A 22,434-nucleotide genomic window follows, 5' to 3' on the forward strand; every position below is an offset into this window, starting at 1 on the left:
CACCGGTCTGTTGCAGTTAATAACAGTGCAACACTGCAGTTCCGTCACACAGTCTAGGGAGAGAATTGTGTAGGCAGGGCCAGAAGACATATATTATAGATTGAATATACGCAGTGGTCCTTTGGAAAAAAATCTTGAAAAAAAATCTTTTTGGGCTGCCTGTCACTCTGCTCAGTGTTCTGGGTCTGTGTCTGCTGGGTGTAGTAGTTCTACAGATAAATACGCAGCCAGATAAATACAGCAGGCTTGCGGCAAATTATTTCCTGGCGTTCCGTAAGCGAACTCAGCCTCCAACCACAGGCCAATAAGCGGCACATTTAATTACAGTGTTGTGTTTCTGCACTCCTGGTAATACAGCATGCTGAGGGGTAGGGGTAGGCCTAGAAGACGTGGGCGCGGCCGAGGACGCGGAGGCCCTAGTCCGGGTGTGGGCACAGGCCGAGCTCCTGATCCAGGTGTATCGCAGCCGACTGCTGCGGGATTAGGAGAGAGGCACGTTTCTGGCGTCCCCACATTCATAGCACATTTAATGGGTCCACACGGTAGACCTTTATTAGAAAATGAGCAGTGTGAGCAGGTCCTGTCGTAGATGGCAGAAAGTGCTTCCAGCAACCTATCGTCCACCCAGAGTTCTGCGCCGTCCACTGCTGCAACTCAGAATCCTCTGGCTGCTGCTCCTCCTTCCTCCCAGCCTCCTCACTCCATGAAAATGAGACATTCTGAGGAGCGGGCAGACTCCCAGGAACTGTTCTCGGGCCCCTGCTCAGATTGGGCAGCAGTGGTTCCTCTCCCACCAGAGGAGTTTATCGTGACTGATGCCCAACCATTGCAAAGTTCCCGGGGTCCGGGGGATGAGGCTGGGGACTTCCGGCAACTGTCTCAAGACCTTTCAGTGGGTGAGGAGGCCGATGACGATGAGACACAGTTGTCTATCAGTGAGGTAGTAGTAAGGGCATTAAGTCCGAGGGAGGAGCGCACCGAGGATTCTGAGGAAGAGCAGCAGGACAATGAGGTGACTGACCCCACCTGGTTTGCTACGCCTACTGAGGACCGATCTTCAGAGGGGGAGGCAAGGGCAGCAGCAGGGCAGGTTGGAAGAGGCAGTGCGGTGGCCAGGGGTAGAGGCAGGGCCAGGCCGAATAATCCACCAACTGTTTCCCAAAGCGCCCCCTCGCGCCATGCCACCCTGCAGAGGCCGAGGTGCTCAAAGGTCTGGCAGTTTTTCACTGAGATTGCAGACGACCGACGAACAGTGGTGTGCAACCTTTGTCGCGCCAAGATCAGCCGGGGAGCCACCACCACCAGCCTCACCACCACTAGCATGCGCAGACATATGATGGCCAAGCACCCCACAAGGTGGGACGAAGGCCGTTCACCGCCTCCGGTTTGCACCGCTGCCTCTCCCCCTGTGCCCCAACCTGCCACTGAGATCCAACCCCGCTCTGAGGACACAGGCACTACCGTCTCCTGGCCTGCACCCACACCCTCACCTCCGCTGTCCTCGGCCCCATCCAGCAATGTCTGTCAGCGCAGCGTCCAGCCGTCGCTAGCGCAAGTGTTGGAGCGCAAGTACGCCGCCACGCACCCGCACGCTCAAGCGTTAAACGTGCACGTAGCCAAATTTATCAGCCTGGAGATGCTGCCGTATAGGGTTGTGGATACGGAGTCCTTCAAAAGTATGATGGCGGCGGCGGCCCCGCGCTACTCAGTTCCCAGTCGCCACTACTTTTCCCGATGTGCCGTCCCAGCCCTGCACGACCACGTCTCCTGCAACATTGTACGCGCCCTCACCAACGCGGTTACTGCCAAGGTCCACTTAACAACGGACACGTGGACAAGCACAGGCGGGCAGGGCCACTATATCTCCCTGACGGCACATTGGGTGAATTTAGTGGAGGCTGGGACAGAGTCAGAGCCTGGGACCGCTCACGTCCTACCCACCCCCAGAATTGCGGGCCACAGCTCGGTGGTGGTATCTGCGGCGGTGTATGCTTCCTCCACTAAAGCACCCTCCTCCTCCTCCTCCAACGCAACCTCTGTCTCGCAATCAAGATGTGTCAGCAGCAGAAGCACGTCGCCAGCAGTCGGTGTCGCGCGTCGTGGCAGCACAGCGGTGGGCAAGCGTCAGCAGGCCGTGCTGAAACTACTCAGCTTAGGAGAGGAGAGGCACACGGCCCACGAACTGCTGCAGGGTCTGACAGAGCAGACCGACCGCTGGCTGGCGCCGCTGAGCCTCCAACCGGGCATGGTCGTGTGTGACAACGGCCGTAACCTGGTGGCGGCTCTGCAGCTCGGCAGCCTCACGCACGTGCCATGCCTGGCCCACGTCTTTAATTTGGTGGTTCAGCGCTTTCTGAAAAGCTACCCACGCTTGTCAGACCAGCTCGGAAAGGTGCGCCGGCTCTGTGCACATTTCCGCAAGTCCAACACGGACGCTGCCACCCTGCGCACCCTGCAACATCGGTTTAATCTGCCAGTGCACCGACTGCTGTGCGACGTGCCCACACGGTGGAACTCTACGCTCCACATGTTGGCCAGGCTCTATGAGCAGCGTAGAGCTATAGTAGAATACCAACTCCAACATGGGCGGCGCAGTGGGAGTCAGCCTCCTCAATTATTTTCAGAAGAGTGGGCTTGGTTGGCAGACATCTGCCAGGTCCTTCGAAACTTTGAGGAGTCTACCCAGGTGGTGAGCGGCGATGCTGCAATCATTAGCGTCACCATTCCTCTGCTATGCCTCTTGAGAAGTTCCCTGCAAAGCATAAAGGCAGACGCTTTGCACTCGGAAACAGAGCCGGGGGAAGACAGTATGTCGCTGGATAGTCAGAGCACCCTCCTGTCTATATCTCAGCGCGGTGAGGAGGAGGAGGATGAGGAGGAGGGGGAAGACACAGCTTGGCCCACTGGTGAGGGTACACATGCTGCTGGCCTGTCATCCTTTCAGCGTGTATGGCCTGAGGAGGAGGAGGAGGAGGAGGAGGAGGATCCTGAAAGTGATCTTCCTAGTGAGGACAGCCATGTGTTGCGTACAGGTACCCTGGCACACATGGCTGACTTCATGTTAGGATGCCTTTCTCGTGACCCTCGCGTTACACGCATTCTGGCCACTACGGATTACTGGGTGTACACACTGCTCGACCCACGGTATAAGGAGAACCTTTCCACTCTCATACCCGAAGAGGAAAGGGGTTCGAGAGTGTTGCTATACCACAGGACCTTGGCGGACAAACTGATGGTAAATTCCCATACGACAGCGCTAGTGGCCGAAGCCGCAGTTCCGAGGGCCAGGTAGCAGGGGAGGCGCGGAGATCAGGCAGCATGTACAGCACAGGCAGGCCAACACTCTTTAAGGCCCTTTACAGCTTTATGGCTCCCCAGCAAGACCGTGTCACCGCTCCCCAGTCACGGCTGAGTCGGCGGGAGCATTGTAAAAGGATGGTGAGGGAGTACGTAGCCGATCGCACGACCGTCCTCCGTGACGCCTCTGCCCCCTACAACTACTGGGTGTCGAAGCTGGACACGTGGCCTGAACTCGCGCTGTATGCCCTGGAGGTGCTTGCTTGTCCTGCGGCTAGCGTCTTGTCAGAGAGGGTGTTTAGTGCGGCTGGGGGAATCATCACAGATAAGCGTACCCGCCTGTCAACCGTCAGTGCCGACAGGCTAACACTCATCAAGATGAACAAAGCCTGGTTTTCCCCAGACTTCTCTTCTCCACCAGCGGACAGCAGCGATACCTAAGCAATACGTAGGCTGCACCCGCGGATGGAAGCATCGTTCTGTATCCCCATCAAAAACGGGGACCTTTTCGCTTCATCAATCTGTGTATAATATTCCTCCTCCTCCTCCTGCTCCTCCTCCTGAAACCTCACATAATCACGCCGAACGGGCAATTTTTCTTAGGCCCACAAGGCTCAGTCATATAATTTTTCTAAACAATTTTTATACGTTTCAAAGCTCATTAAAGCGTTGAAACTTTCACCTCCACCAATTTTTATTTTAACTGGGCTGCCTCCTGGCCTAGTTACCAATTAAGCCACATTAACCAAGGCGATTAATGGGTTTCACCTACCCTCTTGGTTGGCCATGGCCAATTTTTCTGACGTACATTAGTACTGTTGATACAGCAATTTTTGTGGGCCCTCGCCTACAGTGTAATCAAATTAATTTTTAGCCCACCTGCATTACAGCTGACGTTACATCCGCTGTGTTGGGCAATGCAATGAGATATTTTTATGTACCGCCGGTGGGTTCCAGGGAGCCACCCATGCTGTGGGTCCACAGGGAGTTGTAAATGCATCTGTGTCCACTTCTAAAGAACCCCAGTCTGACTGGGGCATGCAGTGTGGGCCGAAGCCCACCTGCATTTCATCTGACGTTAGCTCTGCTGTCCAGGGCACTGCAATGGGATACATTTATGTACAGCGGGTGGGTTCCAGGGAGCCACCCATGCTGTGGGTGCACACGGAATTCCCATTGCGGAGTTGTACCTGCCTGTGACTATTTATAAAAAACCGCGGTCTGACTGGGGCATGCAGACACCTTGACAGAATGAATAGTGTGTGGCACATAGGTTCCCCATTGCTATGCCCACGTCTGCAGCTCCAGATGGAGGTGGCACAGGATTGGATTTCTCATTGCTTCTGTACAGCATTGTGGACTACCGCCCCGCCACTTTTAAAGAGGGTCGCTGCCTTGCCGTGCCAACCCTCTGCAGTGTGTGCCTGCGGTTCCTCTGGCAGACGCACTTATAAATAGACATGAGTGTGGCGTGGCATGAGGGCAGCTGAAGGCTGCGCAGGGACAGTTTGGTGTGCGCTGTGGACACTGGGTCGTGCAGGGGGGGTTGGTAAGCATGTAACCCAGGAGAAGTGGCAGCGGAGTGTCATGCAGGCAGTGATTGTGCTTTGTTGGAGGTAGTGTGGTGCTTAGCTAAGGTATGCATTGCTAATGAGGGCTTTTCAGAAGTAAAAGTTGTTGGGGGGGGGGGGGGGGGCACTCTTGCCGCTATTGTGGCTTAATAGTGGGACCTGTGAACTTGAGATGCAGCCCAACATGTTGCCCCTCGCCCCTCGCCTGCCCTATCTGTTGCTGTGTCGTTCCCATCACTTTCTTGAATTGCCCCGATTTTCACAAATGAAAACCTTAGCGAGCATCGGCGATATACAAAAATGCTCGGGTCGCCCATTGACTTCAATGGGGTTCGAAATTCGAAACGAACCCTCGAGCATCGCGAAAAGTTCGTCTCGAGTAACGAGCACCCGAGCATTTTGGTGCTCGCTCAACTCTACCTATGACCGATGCCCAACCTTTGGAAAGTTCCCGGGATCCGGGTGGTGAGACTGGGGACTTCCGGCAACTGTCTCAAGAGCTTTCAGTGGGTGAGGAGGACAATGACGATGAGACACAGTTGTCTATCAGTGAGGTAGTAGTAAGGGCAGTAAGTCCAAAGGACGGCGCGCAGAGAGGATTCGGAGGAAGAGCAGTTGGACGATGAGGTGACTGACCCCACCTGGTTTGCTAAGCCTACTGACGACAGGTCTTCAGAGGGGGAGGCAAGTGCAGCAGCAGGGCAGGTTGGAAGAGGCAGTGCGGTGGCCAGGGATAGAGGCAGGGCCAGATCGAATAATCCACCAACTGTTTCCCAAGGTGCCCCCTCGCGCCATGCCACCCTGCAGAGGCCGAGGTGCTCAAAGGTGTGGAAGTTTTCACTGAGAGTGCAGACGACTGACGAACTGTGGTGTGCAAGGTTTGTCGCGCCAAGATCAGCCGGGGAGCCACGACCACCAGCCTCACCGCCACCAGCATGCGCAGGCATATGATGGCCAAGCACCCCACAAGGTGGGACGAAGGCCGTTCACCGCCTCCGGTTTGCACCACTGCCTCTCCCCCTGTGCCCCAACCTGCCACTGATATCCAACTCCCCCTCTCAGGACACAGGCACGACCGTCTCCCGGCCTGCACCCACACCCTCACCTCCGCTGTCCTTGGCCCCATCCAGCAATGTCTCTCAGCGCAGCGTCCAGCCATCACTAGCGCAACTGTTTGAGCGCAAGCGCAAGTACGCCGCCACGCACCCGCACGCTCAAGCGTTAAATGTGCACATAGCCAAATTCATCAGCCTGGAGATGCTGCTGTATAGGCTTGTGGAAACGGAGGCCCCGCACTACTCGGTTCCCAGTCGCCACTACTTTTCCCGATGTGCCGTCCCAGCCCTGCATGACCACGTCTCCCGCAACATTGTACGCGCCCTCACCAACGAGGTTACTGGCAAGGTCCACTTAACAACGGACACGTGGACAAGCACAGGCAGGCAAGGCCACTATATATCCCTGACGGCACATTGGGTGAATTTAGTGGAGGCTGGGACCGAGTCAGAGTCTGGGTCAGCTCACGTCCTACCCACCCCCAGAATTGCGGGCCCAGCTCGGTGGTGGTATCTGCGGCAGGGTATGCTTCCTCCACTAAACCACCCTCCTCCTATGCAACCTCTGTCTCGCAATCAAGATGTGTCAGCAGCAGCACGTCGCCAGCAGTCGGTGTCGCGCAGCGTGGCAGCACAGCGGTGGGCAAGCGTCAGCAGGCCGTGCTGAAACTACTCAGCTTAGGAGAGAAGAGGCCCACGGCCCACGAACTGCTGCAGGGTCTGACAGAGCAGACCGACCGCTGGCTTTCGCCGCTGAGCTTCCAACCGGGCATGGTCGTGTGTGACAACGGCCGCAACCTGGTGGCGGCTCTGCAGCTCGGCAGCCTCACGCACGTCCCATGCCTGGCCCACGTCTTTAATTTGGTGGTTCAGCGGTTTCTGAAAAGCTACCCACACTTGTCAGACCTGCTCGGAAAGGTGCGCCGGCTCTGCACACATTTCCGCAAGTCCAACACGGATGCTGCCACCCTGCGGACCCTGCAGCATCGGTTTAATCTGCCAGTGCACCGACTGCTGTGCAACGTGCCCACACGGTGGAACTCTACGCTCCACATGTTGGCCAGGCTCTATGAGCAGCGTAGAGCTATAGTGGAATACCAACTCCAACATGGGCGGCGTAGTGGGAGTCAGCCTCCTCAATTCTTTACAGAGGAGTGGGCCTGGATGGCAGATATCTGCCAGGTCCTTGAAAAGTTTGAGGAGTCCACCCTGATGGTGAGCAGCGATGCTGCAATCATTAGCGTCACCATTCCCCTGCTATGCCTCTTGAGAAGTTCCCTGCAAAGCATAAAGGCTGATGCTTTGCGGGCGGAAACGGAGGCGGGGGAAGACAGTATGGTATGTCGCTGGATAGTCAGAGCACCCTCATGTCTATATCTCAGCGCGTGGAGGAGGAGGAGGGGGCGGAGCCTGAGGAGGAAGAGACAGCTGGGCCCACTGCAGAGGGTGCCCATGCAGCTTGCCTCTCATCCATTCAGCGTGTATGGCCTGAGGAGGAGGAGGAGGTGGATACTCAAAGTGATCGTCCTAGTGAGGACAGCCATATGTTGCGTCCAGGTACCCTGGCACACATAGCTGACCTAATGTTAGGATGCCTTTCTCGTGACCCTCGTGTTAGACGCATTCTGGCCACTACGGATTACTGGGTGTACACACTGCTTGACCCGCGGTATAAGGAGAACCTTTCCACTCTCATTCCCGAGGAGGAAAGGGGTTCGAGAGTGATGCAATACCACTGGGCCCTGGTGGACAAACTGATGGTAAACTTCCTATCTGACAGTGCTAGTGGCAGAAGGCGCAGTTCCGAGGGCCACGTAGAAGGGGAGGCGAGGAGATCAGGCAGCATGTTCAGCGCAGGCAGGGGAACACTCTCCAAGGCCTTTGCCAGCTTTATGGCTCCCCAGCAAGACTGTCTCACACCACCCCAGTCCAGGCTTAGTCGGAGGGAGCACTGTAAGAAGATGGTGAGGGAGTACGCAGCCGATCGTACCACCGTCCTCCATGACGCCTCTGTTCCGTACAACTACTGGGTGTCAAAGCTGGACACGTGGCCTGAACTCGCGCTGTATGCCCTGGAGGTGTTGGCGTGCCCTACGGCTGGCGTTTTGTCAGAGAGGGTGTTTAGTGCAGCTGGGGGAATCATCACGGACAAGCGTACCCGCCTGTCAACTGACAGAGCCGACAGGCTTACACTCATAAAGATCAACAAAGCCTGGATTTCCCCAGACTTCTCTTCTCCACCAGCAGACAGCAGCGCTACCTAAAGAACTTTGTCAATCTGTGTATGGTATTCGTCCTCCTCCTCCGGCTCCTCCTCCTGAAACCTCTCGTAATCACCGCGAATGGCCAATTTTTCTGTGGGCCAAAAGGCTCATATAACTTTTCTAAATAATATTTGTGTTTCAATTCTCATTAAAGCATTGAAACTTCCACCTGAACCAATTGTTTTTTAGACTAGGCTGCCTCCAGGCCTAGTTAAAAATTAAGCCACAGTACACTAAGCGACTAATGGGTTTCACCTGCCCTCTGGGTTGGGCATGGGCAATTTTTCTGGGATACATTTGTACTGTCGGTACAACAATTTTTCGGGCCCTCGCCTACAATGTAATCGAAGTAATTTTTATGGGCTTCGCCTGCACTCATGGTACACCACTGTGTCTGGGGTTGGCCTACACATTTGCTACAGAAATGTTACTCTGTTCTGCCTACCTATACTTCTGCCACAGCAATGCTACAGGGGTCTGACTATACTTCAGCAACAGAAATGTTACTTCGTTCTGCCGATACTTCTACTCCTGAAATGTTACCTTGGTTGGTGTATACTGTTACTACTGTAATTTTACTAATACTGGGCTCTGCCCATAATGCTTCAACGAAAATGTTACTGGGGCAGGTCTATACTGCTATAACAGAAATGTAACTAATAGTGGGCTTTGCCCATACTGCTTCTACGTTGCTGTTGCTGGGGCCTGACTATACTCCTACTACTGAAATCTTACCAATACTACGCTCTCCCTACACTGCTGCCAGGGAAATGTGAATCTGCTGCTTTGTCTCTACTGCTTCTACGTTACTGTTGCTGGGGCCTGTCTATACTCCTACTACTAAAATCTTACCAATACTATGCTCTCCCTACACTGCTGCCAGGGAAATGTGAATCTGCTGCTTTGCCCATACTGCTTCTACGTTACTGTTACTGGGGTCTGTCTATACTGATACTACTGAAATGTTACTGGGGTCTGTGTATACTGCTGCAAATGAAATGTTAGTGGGGTCTGTCTTCACTGCTGCCAATGAAATGTTACAGGGGTTTGTGCATACTCTTACCGCTGAAATGTTACTAATTCTGGGCTCTGCCTATACTGCTGCTACTGCAATGTTACAGGGTTGTGGAAACGGAGGCTTCCCAAAGACATGATGGTGGCGAGGCCACGCTACTAGGTTCCACAGGTGCGACAAATTTTCAGCGACGCGGTCACTGGGAAGGTGCATATAACCACGGACACGGGGACAGGACACGTACTGCCTCAAAAACTTTCCCGTCCTCCTCCAACTATGAAAACATTCTTGGCTGAAGCCCACCTGCATGTAATCTGACGTTGGCTTTGCTGTCCAGGGCACTGCAATGGGATATATTTATGTACCGCCGGTGGCTTCCTGGGACCCACCCATGCTGTCGGTCCACACGGAGTTGTAACTGCATGTGTCTACTTATAAAGAACCCCAGTCTGACTGGGGCATGTAGTGTGGGCCGAAGCCCACCTGCATTAAACCTGACGTTATCTCAGCTGTGCTGGGCACTGCAATGGGATATATTTATGTATCGCCGGTGGGTTCCAGGGAGCCACCCATGCTGTCGGTCCACACGGACTTCACATTAGTGAGTTGTACCTGCCTGTGTCTCTGTGTTAAAAACCCCAGTCTGACTGGGGCATGCAGTGTGGGCCGAAGACCACCTGCATTAAATCTGAAGTTACCTCAGCTGTGCTGGGCACTGCAATGGGATATATTTATGTACCGCCGGTGGGTTCCAGGGAGCCACCCATGCTGTGAGTGCACACGGAATTCCCATTGCGGAGTTGTACCTGCCTGTGACTATTTATAAAAAACCCCGGTCAGACTGGGGCATGCAGTGTGGGCCGAAGCCCACCTGTATTTAATCTGACGTTAGCTCTACTATCCAGGGCACTGCATTGGGACAAACTACAGGAGCAAAATGTCGTGGGCGCGGTGCAAGTCTGCCATGTTTGGCCGCTCAGATCAATTTTTTGTTCATGTCTTGGGCTTCCTAGGACCCCCCTATGCTGTTGGTGCAAACTTAGTTCCCATCGCGGTGTTTGACCTGTCTGGCACAAAGACACTGACTGACTTGGGTAGAGGGCAGAGCGCTGACGGCTTTCCCCTTGCAGTGTGGATTGAGCTATGCGACACCTTGACAGAATGAATACTGTGTGGCACATGGATTCCCCATTGCTATGCCCATGTTTGCAGCTCCTGATGGAGGTGGCACAGGATTGGATGTCTCATTGCTTCTGTACAGCATTGTGGGCTATCGCCCCGCCCCTTTTAAAGAGGGTCGCTGCCTGGCCCTGCCAACCCTCTGCAGTGTGTGCCTCTGGTTCCTCATGACAGGCGCACTTATAAATAGACATGAGGGTGGTGTGGCTATGAGGCCAGCGTGTGGCATGAGGGCAGCTGAAGGCTGCGCAGGGACACTTTGGTGTGCGCTGTGGACACTGGGTCGTGCGGGGGGGTTGGGCAGCATGTAACCCAGGAGAAGAGGCAGGGGTGTGTCCCGCAGACAGTGCTTGTGCTTAGTTGGAGGTAGTGTAGTGCTTAGCTAAGGTGTGGCTTACTAATGAGGGTTTGTCCAAAGTAAAAATTGTTGGGGGGGGCCCACTCTTGCCGCTATTGTGGCTGAATAGTGGGACCTGGGAACCTGAAATGCAGCCCAGCATGTTGCCCATCGCCTGCCCTATCCGTTTCTGTGTCGTTTCCAGCACTTTCTTGGGTTTTGCAGATTTTCACCAATGAAAACCTTACAGAGCATCGGCGATATACAAAAATGCTCGAGTCGCCCATTGACTTCAATGGGGTTCGTTACTCGAAACCAACCCTCGAGCATCGCGGAAAGTTCGACTCGAGCAACGAGCACCCAAACATTTTGGTGCTCGCTCATCTCTAGTCTCTATAGTACATCTTCTGAGGCCCTGGGAGCATTGTGTGCTTTGCGGCATGGTTCATACTAACATATGTTTTTATGAAGAGGAACAGATTTGTTCTAGCACTATTACACAGCGCTTCTAACACTAGTGATTTGGAGCTAACTAGTAATTATTAGGAGATTATAGCACCAGTGTTTCTGGTGGCACACAGTTCTGCTACATGCAAGTGTCACACACACAGCTCTGCTACATGTGCATGCCACACACACATTCAGCTCTACTACATGCGTGTGTCACACACACAGCTTAACTACATGCATACGTCACACACATACAGAGCTCTGATTCATGCGCATGTCACACAAACACAGCTCTGCTACATGCGTGTCACAGGCACACACAGCTCTGCTACATGCTTGTTACAGACACACACAGTTCTGCTACATATATTCATCACACAAAGACACAGCTCTGCTACTTTACATGCACATGTCACAGACACACACAGCTCTGCTGCATTACATGAGCATGTTAGACACACACAGCTCTGCTACATGCATGTTGCAGACACACACAGCTCTTCTACATTACAAAGACATGTTAGACACACACAGCTCTGCTACATGCATGTTACAGATACCCAAAGCTCTGCTACATTACATGGGCATGTTACAGATACACAAAGCTCTGCTACATTACATGGGCATGTCACAGACACACACAGCACTTCTACATGCATTTCACAGACACACACAGCTCTGCTGCATTACATGATCATGTCACAGACACACACAGCTGTGCTACACACTACATACATTTCGTCGGCCTGTGCTTGTGTCACCTCCGTGCAGCACATGAGCACCAAGCTCAGCACGGACACAGGGTGATGATAACCATGACTGTAGTAGATCGACAATTGCACTGACGAACAGTGCGCACCACACAATGCGGGACAGTAGCACCACTCCAGGGAGAAAAAAGGAAGCCTGGCCCTAACCTAGCAGGGAGGGTCCCTGCCTAAAGCGAGGACATCGCCTCTATAAAGGCGGCCCAGTGGACTTTTTGGGCCCTGATTGTCCCTATAGGAACCCCTCGAGAGATGAACCGACACGCAAAGCAAAACCAGAAATGAAAAGCCACAAAACAAACTGGAAAGGAACCAGCAGCTACTTATCTGCAAATTGTGAAACACCCAGCAGAGCTTCAAACTCCAAGTTCTCCACTATGGAACAGAATAACCAGCACTGGTCACCAACATGGGTGAGAATATATAGCTCCTCTGCACCTGAACACTGGTAGAATGAATAGAAAATGACACCTCCAGCCTACTCCCAGTCATGGCTAATCCAGCATGCATCCATGTCGCAAAGGCAGACAGCACTAGCAGAACTCTGCACATGTTGCATTAACCCTTAACCTGCTTAACAAGACACCGGTCTTTGGCCTGTGTTGATGCCACCATGCCACGACGTTGTCGCAACCCATAGGCCGCAACAGCTGGTTTAGGATCCTGGACTCCTTCCACACAGGTGCCTGATCACATGACGGGGACATCATCACAGGTCCTGTGAGCACACGGCTGCTGTCACGTTCTGCATGTTTTATGCTATAGGACCTGCGATGAAGTCACCATCATGTGTTCAGGGGCAGAGCATGAGAAGCACTCACACACACACTAATGGACAAGTGGTCATTAGCACTTTAATTGCTGGGCTGCATCTGCACTTAGAAGTTTAGTCTGGCAATTATCTGTATAACTGCCAGCCACCTAGTGGTGGCTGCTAAGGCTTATGTACTGGTGCCTTAAGCCTGTATCGCCACTGCCTTTGGCTGAAACTTTGAATATCCATGACAGGCAGTGGGCTCACTATCTTGCTGGCATTATCAGAAAGTGCGTGACTGTTGACTACCGTAGCTGGGTGTTCCGCAGCGTTTTACTGGTCTGTGTGAGCCAGCAGAGACCGCCTATAGCAATGAGTCATGTGCAGTGTGATGCTGTCTTTTTTTGTTTAATTCCTGCGCTATTTCATAGCGGAGTTCTCTATGTATCGCCACCCAGACGCAATACATTGTGTATGAACAGCATTGCATACGCTGCCCATACAAAGGTATAAGGTTCACGCTGCATGATAAGCGGAGACATAGAGTGTGATGTGATCAATGAAAGTCCATTTACTTTCATTGACTCCATTTACCAAATATCACATGTATATGCATTGCACGTATAATACGCGCTGACATCACGGTCGTGTGAATAAGCCCTTAGCAAATAGTCATTTATGTAATAGGCAAAGCACCTATGAAACCCACAATTTTGATCTTATCTCTTTAACGGAAACACCTTTTGCCAATTAGCTATTGGAGAAGTCATTTAACACAGAGGTTCATTTACTTTTTCTCCCTGAACTATCGGTGTGTGCTCAATAAGACAAGAAATGTACAACTGTCTGTGTATTATGTTTAGTTAGACAGCTGTAAGGCACAATTATAGACAAATGCACATTTTTTGTCTCATTTTACAAGTAATCAGTGTAAAAATCTAGGTAATTCTAAAGACGTCACTATTTGCAGCTATAGAGTTTTGGACATTGATAGAGGTCTAAGACCACAGGGGTAATATGCTATTGCTTGACATGACATGTCAACAGATCACATGTGTGGGGATATCCCTTTGAAATATTTTTGAAAAAGTTCATGGTTATTTTCACATTATGCTTCTTTCTCATTTCATGCGGTTTCATACGAACATGATTTCCTCCTGTTATGCAGTTGTGATACTCACGTTCGCATAACAGGACAACTCGAAACCACTGATCTCAATGGATTTCAGTGATTTCATTAATACTACGGCCGATAAAAGATAGGACCTGCCCTATCTTTCCTGTACGTAGTGAATACATCATTCGGGGAAGATCGTGCGGCGCGGGCACCTATATACCCATGGTCTTTTACAAACTCCTGCCCTCGTTCAGGCGCAACTGCGCTCTGTGCTGGTGAGAATAGTTGCGTCTATAGCCATCTGAGGCCGCCCTAAAACTGCTTTCTGCCAAGTGTATTACGGACGAATTTCTGGGTCTGTAATAAGAACGTGTGTCCTGGCCTGACCGCAGGATTTACTGACTCTAGGAAGTAGTTTACTGAACTAGGAACATCGTAGGTCCCTATGCTGCTCCGTAAACCCCGCAATCGGGTCGGGACACACGTCCTATTATGGACGCAGAAATTTGACCGTAATACACTTCTCAGAATGCAATTATTGTTGCCTGCAGCTGACAGACATCATTACTGTCAATGACAAGCAGTGTGGCTTTTACGTCGTTCTTATCAAATTATTAGTTTTTATTTGTATCTGACTTTTTTGTCCAATAATTAAATAACTTTGTCATATCCTCAAATGCATACTGGATAGATTCTGGCACAAAAATCTTGCCCCATGCTGACTCCTGAACTGGTCTGAGCTGTGCCCAAACATTTGTTTATGAGACCTGTCTATGGATGAGTGCTGCATATTCTTTAAAGCACAGGTACAGAAAGTGCGGTGCAATGCGTTCTGTGTGTCCCCCATCTCAAGAACTCCCATATTTGAAGTCACTTTTCTGTTTGACACTCCAAGAGGCAAAACTGAGGGGGAGAAGTGGTTACTTGAGTGCTTCTCTCTACTTTAGGGCGGCTTCAGATGACCGTATATTGGCTGGGTTTTCACGCCCAGCCGATATACATTATCCCTATGTGCAGAGGGAGGAGGCTGGAAGTGCCAGGAGCAGTGCACTGAGCTCCAGCCCCCTCTCCGCCTCCTGCCACAATTTGCAATGGGAGGGGGCGGGACGGGGCGGAGATAAGTCCCGGAACTTAGCTCCGCACCCTCCCATTGCAAATAGTGCTGAGGGGCGGAGAGGGGGCTGGAGCTCAGTGCACTGCTCCCGGCTCTTCCAGCCTCCTCCCCCTGCACAGAGGGACACCGTATATCGGCTGTGTGTGAAAACCCAGCCGATATACGGTCGTCTGAATAAGCCCTGATTTTGAGACTTTGAAAATACTTAGCAGTTTCTGAAATTCCCTCAAAGTACAATATAAATAGCAAACAGAAAAAAGAAAACTGGAATCAGTACTTATGGAAATATATATATATATATATATATATATATATATATATATATATATATATATATATATATATATATATATATATATATATATATAAAATATTACATATAGAAAATTCATCTAAAGAAAAAACACAAAAATACACACAAGTTTAAAAACAAATAAAATCTAAAAAATCCCCGCATAACGATATGACTCCCAGAGAGCGCAATACAAATCAAAATAGATATAAATTACTAAATATGGCCAGGGCAATATCCATCAATATCTACAATGGTGTCACAGTGTCCAGTGACAATGGGACTGCCCGTGGAGATGAAGAAATCCTATCCCACAGCTGCTACAGCTGTAGCAGAGGATCGCGATGTTCTCTGTATGTCAATGGTCGGCCCCATTGACCTCAGGTGAAACCCCTGGATGTGACAGCATCCAGGGGTTTCACATCCAAGGAATCCCCTGCTGCAGCAGTCCCAGCCGCAGCAGGGGATAGCGGGCAGCACTCTTTTTGAGCAGATAAACGCTGCTAGCAGTGTTTTTTCCACCATGACGCCCGCTTTGGTCAGACGAATTTTTGAACGCATAACTGATGCGTTCAAAAATTCGTGTGTCAAAACGCCCGTGTGACTGAGGCCTTAGGGAAGAGTGGGAAAGCTGGGTTATAGCTCAGTGATGATACATTCAGTTATTTCAGGTCCTCTTAAATCAGAAGGCCCTGTAAGAAGAATGTATTGTCACTGAGCTGCTTGTAAACCAGGTTTCCCATAGATTCTGGTTGCAGTTGTCCTTCAAGACCCTTTAACTTTCCTTTTCAGTTTTGGGTCATTTTTGACAACACAGTACATCATTCTGATGTTGAGCTGATGGTATACTACTTTAGTTATAAGCTTGTTATAATTCTGTATGACGGTGATCCTCTATATTTCAGGTCTTTGGTAAGATTGCCATGGTTGATGGAACACAAATAAACCGAAACAATAACTTCCAGACCTTTCCACAGGCAGTACTGTTGCTCTTCAGGTAATTTTCAGTTTCCTATATATATGTAAATGAGACTGATATGCTGCATTAATTTGCATATATTGTTTGTACAGTTAGGCCCCCTGTCCACAGCCGAGGCGGAATATCGCTAGCGATATTCCGCCGTGGGGGATGAGGAGAGAGAGCTGTCAGGTCTCCAAGGTGAGCCTATCTGATAGATAAGCTCACCGTGGAGAATCATGGCAAATCGCGATTTAAGTCCCGCGAGCGGAAAATTGCTATGATTCTCCACTCGTGGATGCCGGCGCTGCGCTTTCCATAGCAACGCTATGGAAAGCTTCATACAGCGTGATTTGCCAGCAATTTATTGCCGCCGAATCATCGCCATGGACAGACAGCCTTATGCAGGAAATATTGAAGTTCTTCCATGAGATGTCCATTAAAGTTTAAAGTGCACCTTATAGGCAACTTGCCATAAATCAACAGTACAAGAAAATGTAATAAACTTTGTATTAAAATGCCTCTTTCTCAGCTTGTCTGGCTCCTTTCCTTCTTCACCCAACTTTACTTTTCACACACTCTGAATCCACTGATAAAATCTGTCTCCTGAGAGGATATAGCATTTTAGCTTCACTGAGAGTTCAGGTTACAGTTGTCCATAAAAGTCTATGGAGAAGGGAGTGGGGTTGCAGAAACTTCAGCAGTACAGTGAAAAAACAAAGCAACAAAATAGATATATTGTGTTTGGCATAACGGGCCAACTCTTAACCATTTAGGCCCCCTGCACACGGGTGGAAATTCCGCTGCGGGATTTCCTGCAGAATTTCCGCCCATGCCCGCCTGCATAGGATTGCATTACAAAATGCAATCCCATGCACACAGCCGCGATTTGTCCGCGTGAAAACACGCGCGGAAAAACAAATTGCGGCATGTTCTCTTTCTGTGCGGGTCTCGCGGAGGCCCGCACAGAAATGTCAGTAGTGACGGGCCGACTCCGCTCTGCGCATGTGCCGGCTGCTGGCGTATAGCAGAGATGGAAGATGCTGAGAGCGGGTGAGCCGCAGGTCTCTGCAGGGACACAGGTCCGCATCAGTGCTGAGAACTACTTGGGGTTCATTCAGGCAGCACCAAAAATGCTGACACTACTCTGGACACTGTTAAGGCTTTTTGAAGTACAGTGTATTAAGACTTTGTACCTTGGTACATAAGTAGGATTTTAGTAATATCAGCAGCAAGCCTACTGAGCAGATAACTCTTTCTGCTCTCAGTAGGTTTATTAAAGGGATATTACCATAAAATGACAGTGATTTTATTATCATTGATCTTTTATTTTCATTAACTATCAACAAATATTGTTACAGTTTACCATTGATTTTCTTAAGCCTAAGGCCTCATGTCCACAGGGAAAATTAGGCCCGCCACGGATTCTTTATACAGAATCCTGCAGCTGGTCCCTACTTTCCCGCGGACATGAGGCCTAAAAATAAGCATTACTTACCTGTCCGGACGCTGTGGATCTGCCCTTCGTCACGGCCGGATCTTCTTTCTTCGGCCCGGCGGATGTGCTCGGCACTCGGCGGATCTGTCCCCGTGGACATGAGGCCTAAGGCTACACAGTGACTTCGGGTGGGACAGATAGTAATTTTTTAAAAGTTTTTTTTATTTCTCAAAGGGCCACCCCAGTGATTTTTTTTAATCATTCATTATGTAGCTCCCCCCAGTATATGTAGGTGAGCTAGTGTTACCTTGGTTAGTTATTTTAGTCTGAATCTCCCAGCCTTTTTCATCGGATGGTCATATGATCTCAATTCTGACCAGCTCAAATCTACTTGGGGTTAGGGATTTTTCAAGTCAATTTCTCAGCTTCTGTGATACTGTTACCTGGACCTACCACAAAAACTACCTAGAGGGGGATACAGACACTCCTATCAGATACTGATGATTACACATCCTGTCATACAGTTATAATACAGGAGATCACAGATCACCCTCCTAAGTGTATACTTATAGTGTATAGATTATTTAGGTGAATATAGAAGATAATGATTATTAAACTGGCCCCCCAGCAGGCAACAATGGTACAGCCTCTTGCTAATCCTGTGCTGATGCATTATGGGATGGATTTGAAAGTGAAAGTTAGGAATAATCTCACACTCAAAATGATGCCTGTGCCATCTATTTATTAGAAAATGTTTTATTATGTCTTGAACTGATTTAATGTTAAATTACTTTAAGGTGGTGGCCATATTTGCTTTTTTGCTGAGCAGGAACATACTCTATCAGGTTGGAAATGTAAGATGTTAATCCTATTGATATACTTGTCTATACATGGTTAAACGTCCCATCTCAGGAATTCCATTTCAATGTGTTTGAAATTGCAAAACAATGCCCTCACCCATAGGGCTTATTCACACGAGTGTATATCGGCCGCCGTTTTCACGGTTGGCCAATATACGCTACCATCGGATGCATTGGATTCCAATGCATCAGATCACACAGACGTATTCTCACGGCGTAAAAGCACCTGGACGGCCAATTTAGCTCCGGGTGCTGTTACTCCAGGCAGCAAGGATAGTTCTGAAACTATCTTTCTGCCCAGAATACGTAGGCCGCTGCATAGACTCCTATGGGAGCCATTGACAGCGGCTGGAGAAGAAAGGTGGGGGGGAGTTTAGCAGCGTGACTGCTAAATTCCCTAGCGCTTTCCCCCTCAGGCTGTTTGCATTGAGAGAGGGTGGGCGGGGCGGAGTGTAGCTCCCTTTGCTGGCTGCGGACAAGGGGCGGGAGTTTAGCCCTGCCCCGCCACCTCCCAGTGCAAACATCCGGCGGGGAGGAGAGAGGAGGTGAGCCTCCCAACGGCACTGCTGACTGGGCCGTCTGAACGGGCGCACAAATGTTAGATTTGTGCGCCCGTTCACGCGTTTTTACGGCGGGCGCATGTAAAAACGCCTACGGCCGTGTGGGAGAGCCTATAGGATGTTTATTTACAAACTGCTCTGTTCTCCAAAATATTGCAGATATTAATTCCTCTGTTCTCTGATTGCTCATTGCCAGGGAAACAGACCACCTCTTCTATGTAAAGAAATAGCAGAGGAGGTCACTGCATGCATATTTCTTCCATCTAAATCTGGTGGCTGGGATCTCAGAAGCGCATGCACACTAGCTTTCAGCCTGGACACCAGCTACTATTGTGCTCTGCTATTTCTTTCCATAGAAAATATTGTCTGTTTCCCTGGCAACAAACTGCAAACTACCAGAGCACAGAGGAATCAATATCTAGAGAACGGAGCATTTTGGAAAGAGACATTTTATGGGTAAGGGCATTGCTTTGAAATTTTGGAATACAAGACATTGGAATAGAATTCCTGAGATGACAATACTCTTTTAAGGTCAGGTGATTTAGCTATAAATATAGTGCTATAAAAGGGTGGGCATTCAGATGCTGCCTTGCAACTGATTGGAGCAGGATTATGCAAGGCGGTATATGAAAAGCATATTCATCATTGCACTCTGAGCATGCTCAGAGTGCAGAAAACATGCTCTGCCTGTTCATCATTGCCAGGAGCATCTCTAGAGCACACACTCTGGCTTTTCATCATTATTAGAGTGTGCTGGCTGTGCTCCATCCAAAAGCAGGGTTGAAAGCAGAGCATCAAAATGGTGACATACAGTGCACTAGCTCTGAGGGCCACTGTGGGGGTCAATATTACCCACAGCTGATCCGTTGTTGTCACTGTCTCTATTACATGTGCGCACTAACTGTCCTGTTTGACCGGTCTTACACCATTCCTGCAGCTATTGCCATTCCCAGGTCCGTGGTGCTGTCGGTGGCTTTCAGGGACTGAGTCCCCTGTGGGATGGGATGACTGCATCTCCTTCCACACGGTCATCAGGGCAATTCCAGTAATCTCTTGCAAGCTGTCCTTCCCCAGCATGGGGAGCAGCGCCATGCTGTCTCTTGTTTCTCACTGCTTCCCCTCCAGGCGGGCACTGGACCAGACGTGGTGGGGTTTGAACCGGCAGCCACGCTGACACAGTGGCTGCTTGCTGCATTTGTGCAAGGGAGGGTGTTGAGCACCCCCATAACTCCTACCCCTTCTTCGAAAGGCCTAAGGAGTCTGTCAGGAGATGGGGGAAGGGATTGAAGAAAACGTTTGATGCCTAGTGGCAAATTCAGCCCTGGAGAGAGATTTTTTACATAGGGAAAAATATAATGCAATATTATAGTGGTCACAAAGTTGTGATACAGAGGGTCCGGTTCACAGAGCTGTAATGCAGAGAGTTCAGGCAACCTTCCTTATGTGTGTTGTGAGTCATAGCAATCACATACCCAAAGACCAATCAGCGTGGTCTCTGATCATGTGATCACTAGCTGTCACAGCAAGCATAAGGAGATTCACCCTCTGCAAAGCTCTGTGATGCCAGCTGTCCGGGGACAGGGAGATCATGGAGCTGTGATGGCGCAGCGAGCTGTCAGATGCAATACTTGCAGACCACCTAAACACTTAAGGTCTATTTACTTTCATTTGTAGCTTTTTATCGCTGTTTAACTATATATGTTTTATCATCTTTTGTATATAGCAGCCAATGTACTACTCTATATCACTGATTCTAAAACTGATGCCCTTAAGTGTTCTAACAAATGTTTGCTCTTAATTCTACATTATTCTGATTGCTACGTTATATTTCATTTTATCAGACCTGCACAGATGTAAATGGACTCTCCCCTTATTTTTCAGCTTCATTTCATAGTCCAGTGAGGATGAATGCCATGCGTTGTGTAGACTTCTTCCCCTCTAAAACTCTCATATTTAATACATAATTGTCAGATCACTAGTCGGTTACAAATCCTGCTTCCACAACATCAATGCTTATTGTAAAGGGGTTAAAGGGGCTTTCCAGGCTATTTTTATTGATGTCGTATCCTCAGGATAGTTCATCAATAGTTGATCGGCCGGGGTCCGCCGCTCAGAACCCCGACATATCAGCTGTCAGGCCTGCTGTCACCGACAAAACACACTAATTACAGAGCAAAAGCAGATAGCTCCACCTCCCTGTGTAGTGGCCGATGATGTTAACTGCAGACGCAGCTCTCACTGACTTGATTAGGAGCTGTGCCTGCAATTACCAGCGTCAGCCACTGCACAAGAGATGGAGCGATCTGCTTTTGCCCTGTATCCAGTGTGTTTTTTCAGTGCCAGCAGGCCTGAGCAGCTGATAGGTCGTGGTTCTGAGCAGCTTTGTACCGTGTGTTTTGTTGGCAACAGGTGGTGCTGAAACTGCTGATCAGTCAGGCCGCTAGCCGATCAGCTATTGAACAGCTAAATGGGAATGGGGGTGGGTCATCATCACCAATAAAAAAAATCCTGGAAAACTCTTTTAACTTACGGGATCACCATCTTTTCATTAATTGTTTGATAGTCAAAGGAAATTAACACAGTGGAACCTGGTACAAAATGAATATTGGCCATGAATGAATAGCTAAGGGCTATCTGTCATTGGCTGAGCGCTCAGCCAATAGCTAAGCACTAGCTGCTATTTATTGGCTGAGCCCTCAGTCAATCAGCACAGCCCTTAAATCCCCGCCTGTTGAGAGAGCTTAACAGCAGTGCAGGGGAGCCAGACAGAGGACGCGTCTGAGCAGCGGAGAGGTGAGTAATTAAAAAAAAAAAATTTTAACCACTCATTGATGATTATCGGGGAAGGGCTTATATTTCAAGCCCTTTCCCGATAATCATACTGCGGGGCTTTCCAGAAAGCAGTGCTTTCAATGGGATAGCATGCCGCGGACTTCTGTCACAGCTGTGACAGCTGTGCCAGAGGATTCCTTCATCCCTGCAGTCCCCGCGGAGATGAAGGAAGCTCCTGCCACAGCTGTCACAGCTGTGGCAGTAGTCTGCGGCATTCTCCATCTCTTTTCAATGGGGCTAGCGCTGCTGCCGCTGGCCCCATTGAAAAGACTGGCGATATCCCGGCATGATGCCAGTTTGTTTCTTGCACTGTACTGCGAGACTTTTCCTTTACTCTCGCAGCGCAGTGGAGAAAAAAACGCCAGTGGGTGTGAGCCCTAAAACATTTTTTTTCTTAAAGGTTTGCTTTTGTGTTGTCAATTCCAAGAGCAGTATTAATTTTTTGCGAAATGAACTTTAGTCTTCATTTATCTAATTTTTTGGAACATGTCAAATTTTGATCGCTTTTTATTCCATTTTTTCTAGTGGCAAGAATAACAAAATCTGTAATTCTGGCATGTTTTTTATTTTTATT

General features: G+C 49.7%; 1 protein-coding gene across 1 annotated transcript in view; it reads left to right on the forward strand.

Moving 5' to 3' along the window:
* The window catches only part of CACNA1S (calcium voltage-gated channel subunit alpha1 S), a 1,022,072-nt gene that overhangs the window by 769,390 nt on the left and 230,248 nt on the right, over window positions 1-22,434 (forward strand). The window contains exon 32 of the mRNA XM_066600322.1: window positions 16,118-16,209. Within this exon, the coding sequence (XP_066456419.1) occupies window positions 16,118-16,209 (92 nt within the window). The remainder of the gene's footprint in view (window positions 1-16,117; window positions 16,210-22,434) is intronic.

Source organism: Eleutherodactylus coqui, chromosome 4 (genome assembly GCF_035609145.1).
Source record: "Eleutherodactylus coqui strain aEleCoq1 chromosome 4, aEleCoq1.hap1, whole genome shotgun sequence".
In the NCBI taxonomy this organism is placed as follows: domain Eukaryota; kingdom Metazoa; phylum Chordata; class Amphibia; order Anura; family Eleutherodactylidae; genus Eleutherodactylus; species Eleutherodactylus coqui.